We start from the raw sequence: 12,890 nt of genomic DNA, 5'->3' as shown, positions 1-12,890 counted from the left end.
ATGTTTGAATATTTGGTCACTAGTTGGTAAAAAAAACTGTTTGGGAAGGATTAGATGTGACCTATTTGGAGAAGGTGTGTTGCTGGAGGTAGGATTTGAGGTTTCAAAAACCCACACTTCCCAGTTAGCTTTCTTCTTTAATTTTTATTTTATTTTTATTAATTAATGTTCATTCATTTTGTATCCCAGCTGTAGCCCCCTCCACCATCCCCTCCCAACCCCACCCTCTCTCTTATGCTCCTTCCCCAGTACAATGATAGGGAGGTCCTCCTCCCCTTCCTTCTCATCCTAGTCTATCAGGTCTCATCAGGACTGGGGTCTTTGTCTTCCTCTGTGGACTGGTAAGGCTGCCTCCCTCTCAGGTGGAGGTGATCAAAGAGCTAGCTCATGAGTTAATGTCAGAGATGGTTCCTGTGCCTATTATTGGATACTGAGCTGTCATGGGTCACTACTGTGCAGGGGTTCTAACTTTATCACCATGCATGGTCCTTGTTTGGAGTATCAGTCTCAGAAAAGAGCCCTGTGCCCAGATTTTTTGGTTCTGTTGGTCTCCTTGGGGAACTCATGTTCCCTCCAGGTCTTTCTATATCCCCTTTCTTTCATAGGATTCCCTGCACTCTGCAAAAAGTTTGGCTATAAATCTCAGCATATGTTTTGATACCCTGCTGGGTAGAGTCTTTCAGAGGCCATCTGTGCTAGGCTTATGTCCTGTTCCCTGTTTTCTCCCTCTTTCCATGTCCATCTTGTTTGCCTTTCTGAATTAAGACAGCATCTTACCAAGGTCTTCCGTCTTGATTAGCTTCCTTAGGTATACAGATTTTAGTATGATTATCCTACATGATGTAGCCTATATCCACTTATAAGTGAGTATAAACCATGTGTGTCTTTCTGCTTCTGGGATACCTTACTCAGGATGATCATTTCTAGATCCCACCATTTGCCTAAAAGTTTCATGATTTCTTTGTTTTTAATTGCTGAGTAGTATCCCATTGTGTAAATGTACCACAATTTCTGTATCTATTCCTCAACTGAAGGACAATTGGATTGTTTCCAGCTTCCGGCTATTACCAAAAAAAAAGTTGCTATGGGTTGAGCAAATGTCCTTGTTGTGTACTTGAGTATCTTTGGATATACGCCTAGGACTGGTATATAGCTGGATCTTGAGGAAATGCTCTTCCTAATAGTGGCGCTTTTCTGAGCACCAGATTGATTTCCAAAATGGTTGTACAAGTTTACATTCCCACTTTGTACTCATTGGCACAGAAAACAACTTCCTGAAGAGAACACCAACAACACAGGCTCTAAGATCAACAATCAATAAATTGGACCTCAGGAAATGAAAAGCTTCTATAAAGCAAAGGACACTGTCATCAAAACAAAAGGAAAGCCTACAGAGTGGGAAAGGATCCTCACCAACCCTATATCTGACAGAGGGCTAATATCCAGAATATATAAAGAACTTAAATTAAACAGCAACAAATCAAGGAATCCAATTAAAAAATGGGGTCCAGAGCTAAACAGAGAATTCTCAATAGAGGAACGTCGAATGGAAGAGAAACACTTAAAGAAATGCTCAACCTTCTTAGTCATCAGGGAAATGCAAATCAAAACGACCCTGAGATTTCACCTTTCAACATAAGAATGGCTAAGACCAAAAACTCAAGTGACAACACATGCTGGAGAGGATGTGGAGAAAGGGGAACCCAGTTAAGCTTTCTTTGTCTTGTGGTTATGTTTCAAGATGTGTGTTCTCAGCTACTGCTCCAGTGCCATGCTTGCTTGCCTGCTGCCATGATTCCCATCATGATGGTCATGGACATTAATCCTGAAATGTAAGCTCAAAATTAAAAGCTCTTTAAAAATAAGTTGCCTTGGTCATACTGTTTTATGACAACAATAGAAAAGTAACTAAGATGATAAACAAGAAAGAAGAACCGGGATAAGATGATCAAACCTCACTTAGAAAGAAAAATGGGATGGGCATTGGATGTAGGAGAAAACAAGTAACAGGACAGGAGCCTACCACAGAGGGCCTCTGAAAGTCTCTGTCTAGCATTGTATCAAAGCAGATACTAAGGCTCATAACCAAACCTTTGGCAGAGTGCAGGGAATCATATAAAATAAGGGGGAGTTAGTATGACGTGGAGAGGATAGGAGCTCCACAAGGACCAAATATATCTGGGCCCAGGGGTCATTTCTGAGACTAATACACCAACCAAGGATCATGTATGGATACAACCTAGAACCTCTGCTCGGATGTAGCCCGTGGTAGCTCAGTAACCAAGTGGGTTTTCCTAGTAAGAGGAACAGGGACTATTTCTGACAGGAACTCAATGGCAGGCTCTTTGACCTCCCCACCCCCCAAGGGAGAAGCAGCCCTGCTAGGCCACAGAGGAGGACTTTGCAGCGAGTCCTGAAGATACCTGATAAAACGGGGTCAGATGAAAGGGGAGGAGGTCCTCCCCTATCAGTGGACTTGGAAAGGGGCAGGGAGGGGATGAGGAAGGGAGGGTGGGATTGGGAGGGAATGAGGGAGAGGGATACAGCTGGGATAAAAAGTTAATAAAATGTAACTAATAATAAAAATAAAAAAGAAAAAAAGAAAAGTAACTAAGACAAAACTTCAGCCAATGAAAAAAGCTAAGCAGAGTTTAAATAATATACTCTAGTAAGAACTTTTACTCAACTTGGATTTATATTTGTACAGTGAAAAGAAAATGGATATTTTGGTGACAAATACTAATATTTGTACAATTAAATCATACTTACACAAGTTAAGTTGTCGTACAAAGCTGGTTATCTTGTTATGTTTGAAGTATTTCGGTAGTACTTCATTGGAAAAAGTTTCTTCCTTCACAATCTGAAAGCTGTGGCCATCCTTGTAATAAAGGAAAACCAAAAACTGGTCATTTACAGAAAAAAGTAGCAAAGTTTCACCTAGTAAATATTCAAAACGATACCTAATGAACCCCAAACTTGTGAAAATTTAAAACACAAAACCCAAAATTCTTCATATTGGAAGTATGTCCATAGCATGTATGAGGTTCTGATTCAAATTATTTATCTTGAGGTAAAATATAACATAAGATACAGAATATGAAAGTAATAAAAAATACATGGTACTGGCATAGAAACAGAATGGTGGATCAATGCAATCCCATAGAAGACCCAGAAATAAACCCACACACCTACAGATATCTGATTTTTGACAAAGAAACGAAAACCATACAATGGAAAAAAAGACAGCATCTTCAAGAAATGGTGCTGGTTTAACTGGATGTCTACATGTAGAAAAATGCAAATAAATCCGTATTTACCACCCTGCACAAAACTAAAGTCCAAGTGTATCAAAGAACTCAACATAATAACAAACACACGAAACCTGTTAGAAGAAAAAGTGGGGAAGAGCCTAGAATTCATTGGCACAGGAGACAACTTCTTGAACAGAACACCAACATCACAGGCTCTAAGATCAGCAAACAATAAATAGGACCTCACGAAACTGAAAAGCTTCTATAAAGCAAAGGATACTGTCATCAGAACAAAAAGCCTACAGAGTGGGAAAGGATCCTCACCAACCCTATATCTGACAGAGGGCTAATGTCTAGAATATACAAAGAATTCAAGAAGTTAAACAACAGCATACCAAGCAGTTCAATTAAAAAATGGGGTCCAGAGCTAAACAGAGGATTCTCAATAGAGGAATATCAAATGGCAGAGAAACACTTAAAAGAAATGTTCAGAGCCCTTAGTTATCAGGGAAATGGAAATGAAAACCACTCTGAGATTTCACCTTACAGCCATCAGAATGGCTAGGATCAAAAACTCAAGTGACAACACATGCTGGAGAGGATGTGGAGAAAGGGAACTCTACTCCATTGCTGGTGGGAATGTAAACTTGGACAATCACTTTGGAAATCTATCTGGAACTTTCTCAGACAATTCGGAATAGTGCTACCACAAGATCCAGCTATACCACTCCTAGGCATGTATCCAAAATATGTTCAAGTGTACAACAAGGACATTTGCTCAACAATGTTCATAGCAGCTTTACTTGTAATAGCCAGAATCTGAAAACAACCCAGATATCACTCAACCAAGGAATGGATACAGAAATAGTGGTACATTTACATCATGGCATACTACTCAGCAGTTAAAAACAAGGAAATCATGAAATCTCCAGGTAAATGGTAGGAACTAAAAAAGATCATCCTGAGTGATGTATTCCAGAAGCAGAAAGACACACATGGTATATACTCACTTATAAGTGGATATAGGTCATATAATATAGGGTAAACATACTGAAATTTGTATACCTAAAGAAGCTAAGCAAGAAGGAGGACAGTTGGTAAGATGATCAATCCTCATTCAGAAAGGCAAACGGGGTGGACATAGGAAGAGGGAGAAAACAGGGAACAGGACAGGAGTCTACTACAGAGGGCCTTTGAAAGGCTCTGCCCAGCAAGGTATCAAAGCAGAGGCTGAGACTCATAGCTAAACTTTGGACAAAGTGCAGGGAATCTTATGAAAGAAGGGGGAGATAGAAAGACCTGGAGGGGACAGGAATTCCATAAGGAGAGCAACAGAACTAAAAAAAAAAGTCTGGGCCAAGGGATCTTTTCTGAGACTGATACTCCAACCAAGGACCATTCATGGAGATAACTTAGAAATGTAGCCCATGGCAGCTCAGTCTCCAAGTGGGTTCTCTAGTAAGGGAAACAGGGGCTGTCTCTGATGTGAACTCAGTGGCTGGCTCTTTGATCACTTCCCCCTGAGTGGGGGAGCAGCCTTATTAGGCGAAAGAGAAAGACAATGCAGCCAGTCTTGATGAGACCTGATAAGCTAGGGTGAGATGGAAGGGGAGGAGGACCTCCCTTATCAGTGGACTTGGGGAGGGTTTTGTGAGGAGATGAGGAAAAGAGGGTAGGATTGGGAGGAGACGAGGGAGGGAGCTACAGCTGAGATACAAAGTGAATAAACTGCAATTTATAAAAATAAATAAATTTTAAAAGATATAGAATATAAGCAAAAGAAATGCCATGAAAGAAAATATAATGGATTGTTCATGAATGCATTTGTCAGGAACTCTCACAAATTAAAAGTAAACAGGTAAAACAAGACTTAGTAAAACATACCTGTAATCCAAGTACTTGGAAAACAAAAGCAGGAAGACAAGGAAAATTTCCACAAACTTGAGCAAAAAAGAGATGTGAAGTAGCAATTCAGAGTTAGTCAATTTTAATGTTTAGTGTTAGTTCTCAACCTGACAAAATCTAGAATCACTTGGGAGATGGACCTGTGAGCATACCTATAAGGGATTATCCTGAGTATGCTAATTGATGTGGGAAGGCCTCTCTTATTTGCAGGTATGACCATTCCTTGTGCCAGGGATCCTGGGCTACACAGGCACAGAGAAGGAGCTGTGAAGCATGCATGTATTCACACCTTGCTCCCTGCTTCTTTATTATGAATGTAATGTGACTAGCTTCCTCAGGTTCCTGCTGCTGTGACTTCCTCCATCATAATGGACTGTGGTCTAGAACTATGCACTGATGTGAACACAAAAAACTAAGACATCAAGTTTTCAAGAAAAGTGTTCAAAATATAAATCACTACAATATTTTATCTATCAAACTGGCAAGACTAAAGAAAATATTAAACTCCAGTATTCACAGATTTGCAAGAGCTCAGATAAACAGGTATTCATACTGTCAGAATTTAAACTGTCTTATTATTACTAATAGTAAGTATTCAAAGTTCCCAATCTTAGAAATTCTAATTCAAAATTGTATAGAGAATAATTACTGATATGTGCTAAAATTTAGCAATGAACAGTTAGAAAAGTACTTGTATATAGAAATCAAAAACTGGAAACTACCATAACACTAATATAGTAACTAAATTTATAAAATGAATATTATACAATGATAAAATTAAGTTATGTAAGGATATTTAGTGAATGGAAATACTCATGATATATTTCAAATGAGAAAGACAAATTTTCAAAAGGAATAAAATGCATCATTTCATAAATGAGAAATATGAGATATTGACATAAATCAGTTATAAAGCACCTAGTTTCCATCCATACCATACCTGCTCCCCACAAAAAAAATTCACATATACAAAACAGTAGTTATCAGTGGATTGCACTGTAAGTACTTCACTTACGTTTATAAAAGTAGACTGTAACAAAAATTATTTTAAAGTAAGCAAAAGTGATAATATTCTTATATGCTGTTCATTCACTTAAATTATAAATTTAAACGTTATATCCCCTTCTTTCATTACAATCCATGCATTCTGCCCAAAGTTTGGCTATGAGTCTCAGCCTCTGCTTCGATAACTCAATCAGTGGAGTCTTTCAGAGGCCGTCTATGGTAGGCTCCTGTTCTGTTCCCTGTCTTCTTCTGCTTCCAATGTCTATTGCCTTTGTCATTCTGAATGAGGATACTGAGAATCTTCCATAGGGTCTTTCTTACTGTTTAGCTTTTTGAGGAGTAACTGGGTCCTGGGGGCCCTGCAGAGACTGATACTCCAACAAGGAACATGCATTGAGAAGACCGAAAACCCCTGCTCAGATGTAGCCCATAGACTCAGTCTCCAAGTGGATTCCCTAGTAAGGGGAACAGGGGCTGTCTCTGACATTAATTCAGTGGCTGGCTCTTTGATCACTTCCCCCTGAGTGGGGGCAACTTTACCAGGCCAAAGAGGACAACAATTCAGCTGGTCCTGATGGGACCTGATAGGCTAGGATGAAATGGAAGCGAAGGAGGACCTCCCCTATCAGTGTACTTGGAGTGGAGCATGGGAGGAGAAAAAGGAGGAAGGGTGGGATTTGGGAAGTTACGAGGGAGGGTGTCTACAGCTGGGATACATAGTGAATAAATTATTATAAATTTAAAAATAAATTTTAAAAGAACAAATTATAATGACATATGTATGAAATATTATAGTTTTCATATTATAAAATATACTTTGATAGCTTAAAAATCATTCAGATAGAAAACACAGGGAGTGTTTTCACACATGTAATCTAGCACATGGGCAGCAGCAGAAGGAGGATCACAAGTTTAAGAACAATAACCCTATACTATAAGATCCTACTGAGAAAAATAGGGATATTTGGAGATTAGCTTAGTGGCATAGGTTTGTCCAGCAGCACAAAGCCCTAAGTTTGATCTGTAGCACTGGAAGAATTAGGAAGCAATTATTTACTTTGTGTAATCAGAAATATATAAGGTAACAACTGCAAAAGAGCAAACCATCCATACTAATTTCTTACCTACAGAAAATGAGAAAATAGAATCTAATCACAAGATTGTTAATACAGAGCACCATATTGAATATCCTCAAAACAACAGATGCATACACACACACACACACACACACACACACGCACACATACACACACATGCTTGCACACATGCACAGGTGTGAGAAAACACACACAGAGAGAATCGATGGCACTCTGGTTTTCTAAAAATGATCAAAGTGAAAGTTGGTAAAAAAAAAAAATCTACTGATTGTTAAGTCTGATAGTACTAAAAATCTTTAGACCCAATAAAACTGTCACCTTGCCTAGTAATTTAAAAACTAGCTAAGATTAATCACCTATAAATGATGGATAGAGATGAACTTATGTTTTCAGATAAGAAAAAATAAACTGGGAGGACAACAGCTAATTTCACGGAACACACATTAAAGACAACGGGACTTTGATTTTTGTTGGCTAGAGACACTGCTTTGCCTTATTGGAGAAACATTTTATGATGTTTCTGAGCTATAACAGTGCTAGAACTAAAGGTGATAAGGTAGCAATATGGAGTACTAAATGCAAAAAAAAAATGAGCTGCACACACATGTACATGTTTGTGAGTATGTATGAATATCTATGTATGAACAAAACCTACCATAGTGTTGTCTTATCATCACACTGTAAACTATGAACATATGTGTGTGTGTGTGTGTTTCTTTTCTGTGGCTGTGATAAAACATCATGACCAAGGCAAATTACAGAAGGAAAAATTTATCGGAGCTTGTAGGTACACAGAGTTTTGACCATGAGGGCAGGGAGGCATGGAAGCTGGAGTAGAAAGCAAGGAGATTACATCCTCAACCGCAAGCATTATGATTCAGAGAGAATGAAAGAGAGCTGGAAGTGGATAATACTTTGAAACCTCAAAGCCTGTCCCTAATGACATACTTCCTCCAGGAATGCTGAGTCTCTTAAACTGCTGCTAACAGTGACAACCACATGGGAACCAAATGTCCAAATACTCAAAGCTATTGGGGGGGGGGGCATTTCTCATTCAAGCAACCACACATGGAGAGTTTACAGGTAATTGCTTATCAGTCTCATCACAGCACAGTTAATAAGAATTGCTCCACTACTAAAATAGGTTTATTGTTGGAAAACATACCCTCTGAATATTCTCATAGGACACTATGCAAGCAATTGAGATTTGGAGCTGACTCAAATTGTTATTGAAACAGGGATGGGAGCTGCATTGAAATATGATTCCACACTGGGGAAAATGACTGTGAATGGACAGAAATTTATATTGCAGGAATGATTAAAATGTTCTAAAATTGTGGTGATGATTGTACTACTTGGTGAACATATTTTAAAAACTTTGAATTTCATTCTTTGAGTGAATTCAACAAGATGTGAATGTCTTAGTAAAACAGTTTCTTAAAAAATGGAATCTATTTCCCAGCAATTGGAGAGGCAGAGGCTAGTGCACCTCTGTGAGTTCAAGGCCAGCCTGGTCTACAAAGTGAGTCTAAGACAGCCAAAGCTACACAGAAAGACCCTGTCTCAAAATTCAGAAACCAAAACTAAACCAAATCAAAACAATAAGATTCCATTTCAATGTTGCTAGGATATAAAAGTCTTATTTTCCTTTGTTTTGTACATCTATATTTATTACTAAAAAATTACAATATCTGGGGCTAGAAGTTGACTCAGCAGTTAATAGCAGTTACTGTTCTTTCAGAGGACCCAAGTTTGTTTCTCAGCACCCACACATATCTGGCAGTTCATGACCACATGTAACTCCTATTTCAGGGGATCAAAATCTTTTTCTGGTCTCAATGGGCACTCATGTTCACATGGTATACAGAGAGAGAGAGAGAGAGAGAGAGACCACAAACATACAAATAAAAAAATAAAATATGAGGTCTGAAAGATGGACCAGAGGTTAAGAGCACTGGCTGTTCTTCCAAAGGTCCTGAGTTCAAGTCTCAGCAACCACCTGGTGGCTCATAACCATCTATAGTGAGATTTGGTGCCCTCTCCTGGCCTGAAGATGAACATGCATGCAGAATACTGTATAAATAATAAATAAATCTTAAAAAAATACAACAGATAAAAAAAATCAGTGCTATAGTGCTCACTCTCCTTATTGAATAATTACAGTATAAATCATCTTCAAAATCCATAGATGCTTTCCTTGTCCACTGTGTAAATGGCCTAGTAAGATCACCATCACAAAGAAATTTTTTGTGTATTTGTTTTTTAAATTATTTTTTATTTTTTACATTAGTTACTTTTATTCGCTTTGTATCCCAGCTGTAGCCTTCTCACTTATTCCCTCCCAATCCTACCCTCCCTCCCTCATCTCCTCCCATGCCCCTCTCCAAGTCCTCCCCTTCCATCTGACTCTAGCTTATCAGGTCTCATCAGGACTGGCTGCACTGTCCTCCTCTATGTTCTGGCAAGGCTGCTCCTCCCTTGGGGGCGGGGAGTGTGTGTGTCAAAGAGCCAGAAATTTTTCCAACTTAAATATTCAAAATAGAGCTTTTATTTCTATATATTAATAAGCAAATATTCTGTTTATGCACCATTCTATGTAAGTGTATATTTTATTTATTTAAGGAGCATGACACATGCAGTATCATACATAGAATATTGTACCAGATTTTCTTATTTTTATTGCATTATTTTTGCTCTACTAACCTCTTATAATTACTATATTTTAGCTTCTTTGCTTTTCTATTTGATAATGTTAGTGATTTTGTTTTCTGTTTTTCATTTGTTTTGCTCTTATTTATTCCTTATAAAACATTAGTGAAGATGATATCATTTATGCAGTCAGAATGGTTAAGATTAAGAAAATAACTGACAACAAACAGCGGTTAGATATGGAGAAAGTGGAAGCCTCATTCACTATTGCTCATACTGCAAGCTGGTGTGCCACTCAGGAAATCAATGCAGAGAGGATCACGACAACTGCTTTGAGATAGTGCCTTTTATAAATGACATGGAAACAGCATCCACGAACTTCACATAAATTCATAACTATGAAAATCCTAGGGTAAATCTTAGAAGGATAGAAAGATTAATCTCTAAACTCTCTATGGCAACTTTAATTAATTAATAACATATTATCACTGCTTTGTGGTTTTGGTGATGAGCCCAGAGCCTTTCCCATGACAAATAAGAGATTTACAACTGACCTATATCACAGCACTTATTTATTTAAATATTAAATATTTTCTTGAATATTTACTTTTGATTTTTTGAAACAGGGTTTCTCTGTGTAGCCTTGGCTCTCCTGGACTCGGTTTGTAGACCAGGCTGACCTCGAATTCACCAAGATCCCCATATTTCTGCTTCTCCAAGTTCTGGGATTACAGGCCTGAGACACATCACTCGGCTTTACTTCAATAGTTTTGTTGCAAAAAGAAGTTATAAATTGAAGGTGAAACCCACTATTTTCTTCAAATGAATTACAAGTAAATGCTGTTTATGAAACAAGTGTGGCTATGAGTTGATCCCTATTTGAAGTTAGCCGTCTTTGACATTTTACTAACAAAAAATTTTACCCCAGCTGAATGTGGTAGTACCTTCCTGTATTACTACCACCGAGCATGCTGAGGCAGGATGATCATGAATTCAAGACAAACCTGGGTTACACAATGCAACCCTGTCTCAAAAATAAATGGACACGATGTCAAAGTGGCTGTTACTTTTGAGAACTGGCCACAAGTTGCCTTTAGCAGATTCTACATGATTTTACCCCCAGTCAGAATGATTAGAAGCTAAATATAAATCTAAATCCCAGTGGGGGGGGGGGGAGTGCATTCGTAATTACCTCAGCTTACTCGATGAGAGTCTAACAATGTCCCAGTGATTAAACGAAGTGCGTTACAAATTCTCTCAGAAAATGTGACAACAGCTAGCTCTGAAACACCCAGTTTTGGTACACTCGGCTGGAAAGCTTCCTGTGTGTAGCAACCAGCTTGGGCTACATAGTCAAGCCCCGTCTTTCAAAGAAATAATAAGAGCTTGTTTTGGAGTTCGGTGGTAGAGCACTCAGGTAATGGTTTCACATCCATACCACGTACCGTAGCCAAAAAATCAACAAACCCCTTAATTTGTGCTTTGGTAGGAAAGCAGGAGTGTGCCTCACTCATATTTTTACAGTGAAGCTGTACTATACCGAGTGACTTTTTTACTTGTCTAACACATGCTTATTTTGAATTCCGAAGAGAAAACAAAAGGTAGAAAATGGGCCTAGTTTTGCCAGACAGCGCAGAACTGCTTGAAATAGGCTTAATCATCTTCTTACAGAACTGAGTGTCCACCAACGAGCCGTCGGGGTGGCAAAAATATGCTGTGCCTTTGCCTTTTAACCTATCTGAAAGTTTCCCACACCGTAAAAAGACCCTATCCGAAGCCACATCCTTCTCTTTAAACCCACTCTTGTTTCTTCCAATGCAGTCTTTTACCTTGCTCCAGCGAATCACATGGTCCAAGACAGCATCATCGACTAACATCCACAGTTTGGTGAGAAAGCTAGGAACCACTGTCTTACAGAACTTCTCCATGTTTTCCTGTGTCAGTGCCTCAAGAAAATGTCAGTGCCGTAAGCACTGAGATACGAAAATTCAGGTTAAGCGGCAGTTTTCCGTAACAAAAAGCCGGTTACTGGTCATCCGAGCTTTCCTAGGAGGAACACGTGGTAAGTGCCCAGGGGGCAATTCTCATTGGCTAGTTACAGTAGCGTGATTTCAGACCCTTCTGGCACGTGACTACCGTGGAACTTCCGGTACAGGAACGCTTTTGGTGTGAGGAAAAATGAGCAAAACCAGTAGGGGGCACTACATTTGACATTTTCTCTGTTGCTTTTCTGGCTATATGTGCTCCGTACAGTAGTAGTGTCTGCAAACTCCCTCTTTGTTCCTAACAAAAGTTATCTACTTGCTGCTAATAGAATGCTGGAAATATTACGTAATGTTAATCATGACCTTCGAAGGAGCAGGGACTCCTACTGTATACCGTCATGGCCTGGCAACCAAGTGATGTGGCACTGCGCTGGGTCAGCACTGAACTAACGATGTTGAGTATTGCTTGGTAATGAACTTAATGGTATTACAAGGCAAGGCTTTGCAGTGCATGGTTTTTATCCCATCTCTGGAGAGATGGTGAAATGTTTGTTTGTTTGATTTTGTGTTTGTTTATCAGTCTCCTTGACAACCACAGCTGGCCTGAACTCACTATGTACATCAGGCTATCCAAGAACTCACAGAGATCTACCGGCCTTTGCTTTCATAGTACTGAGATTAAAGAAGTGTGCCACCGCACCAGGCTGGTAAAATTTTTTGGTATACATTTTAGTGAAGTGAGACACTTCTAGAATATTAGAGCATTCCCTTCTTCTACTGATAAGGTTGGAAAGGAGACCAAGAAGAAAGACTTGTGTCTAAAACCGTACATAATTTCTTTTGTTGTTGTTTTGTTATTCCCTTACATTAGAACATAGTTTGGTAAGGGGATGGAGGGAGCACAGTCATAAAGTTATGGTCATAAAGTGCCTTACTTTGCAAACATTGAGATCTGAGTTCAAGCCCTAGCAACCACAAAAAACAAACAAACAAAAAAC

At 38.9% G+C, this 12,890-nt stretch overlaps 1 protein-coding gene across 1 annotated transcript in view; it reads right to left on the bottom strand.

The window, feature by feature from the left end:
• Window positions 1-11,835, bottom strand: part of LOC129675055 (heat shock factor protein 3-like) — a 69,642-nt gene extending 57,807 nt beyond the window's left edge. The window contains exons 1-2 of the mRNA XM_055605130.1: window positions 11,737-11,835; window positions 2,770-2,878 (exon numbers count right to left, since the gene is read on the bottom strand). Coding sequence (XP_055461105.1) covers window positions 2,770-2,878; window positions 11,737-11,835 — 208 coding nt within the window. The remainder of the gene's footprint in view (window positions 1-2,769; window positions 2,879-11,736) is intronic.
• Window positions 11,836-12,890: the final 1,055 nt, after the last annotated feature.

This window comes from Psammomys obesus, unplaced genomic scaffold (assembly GCF_907164565.1).
Source record: "Psammomys obesus unplaced genomic scaffold, mPsaObe1.curated_primary_1811, whole genome shotgun sequence".
Classification (NCBI taxonomy): domain Eukaryota; kingdom Metazoa; phylum Chordata; class Mammalia; order Rodentia; family Muridae; genus Psammomys; species Psammomys obesus.
The sequence above is the reverse complement of the archived record's forward strand: the minus strand, read 5'-3'. Positions and strand labels throughout refer to the sequence as shown.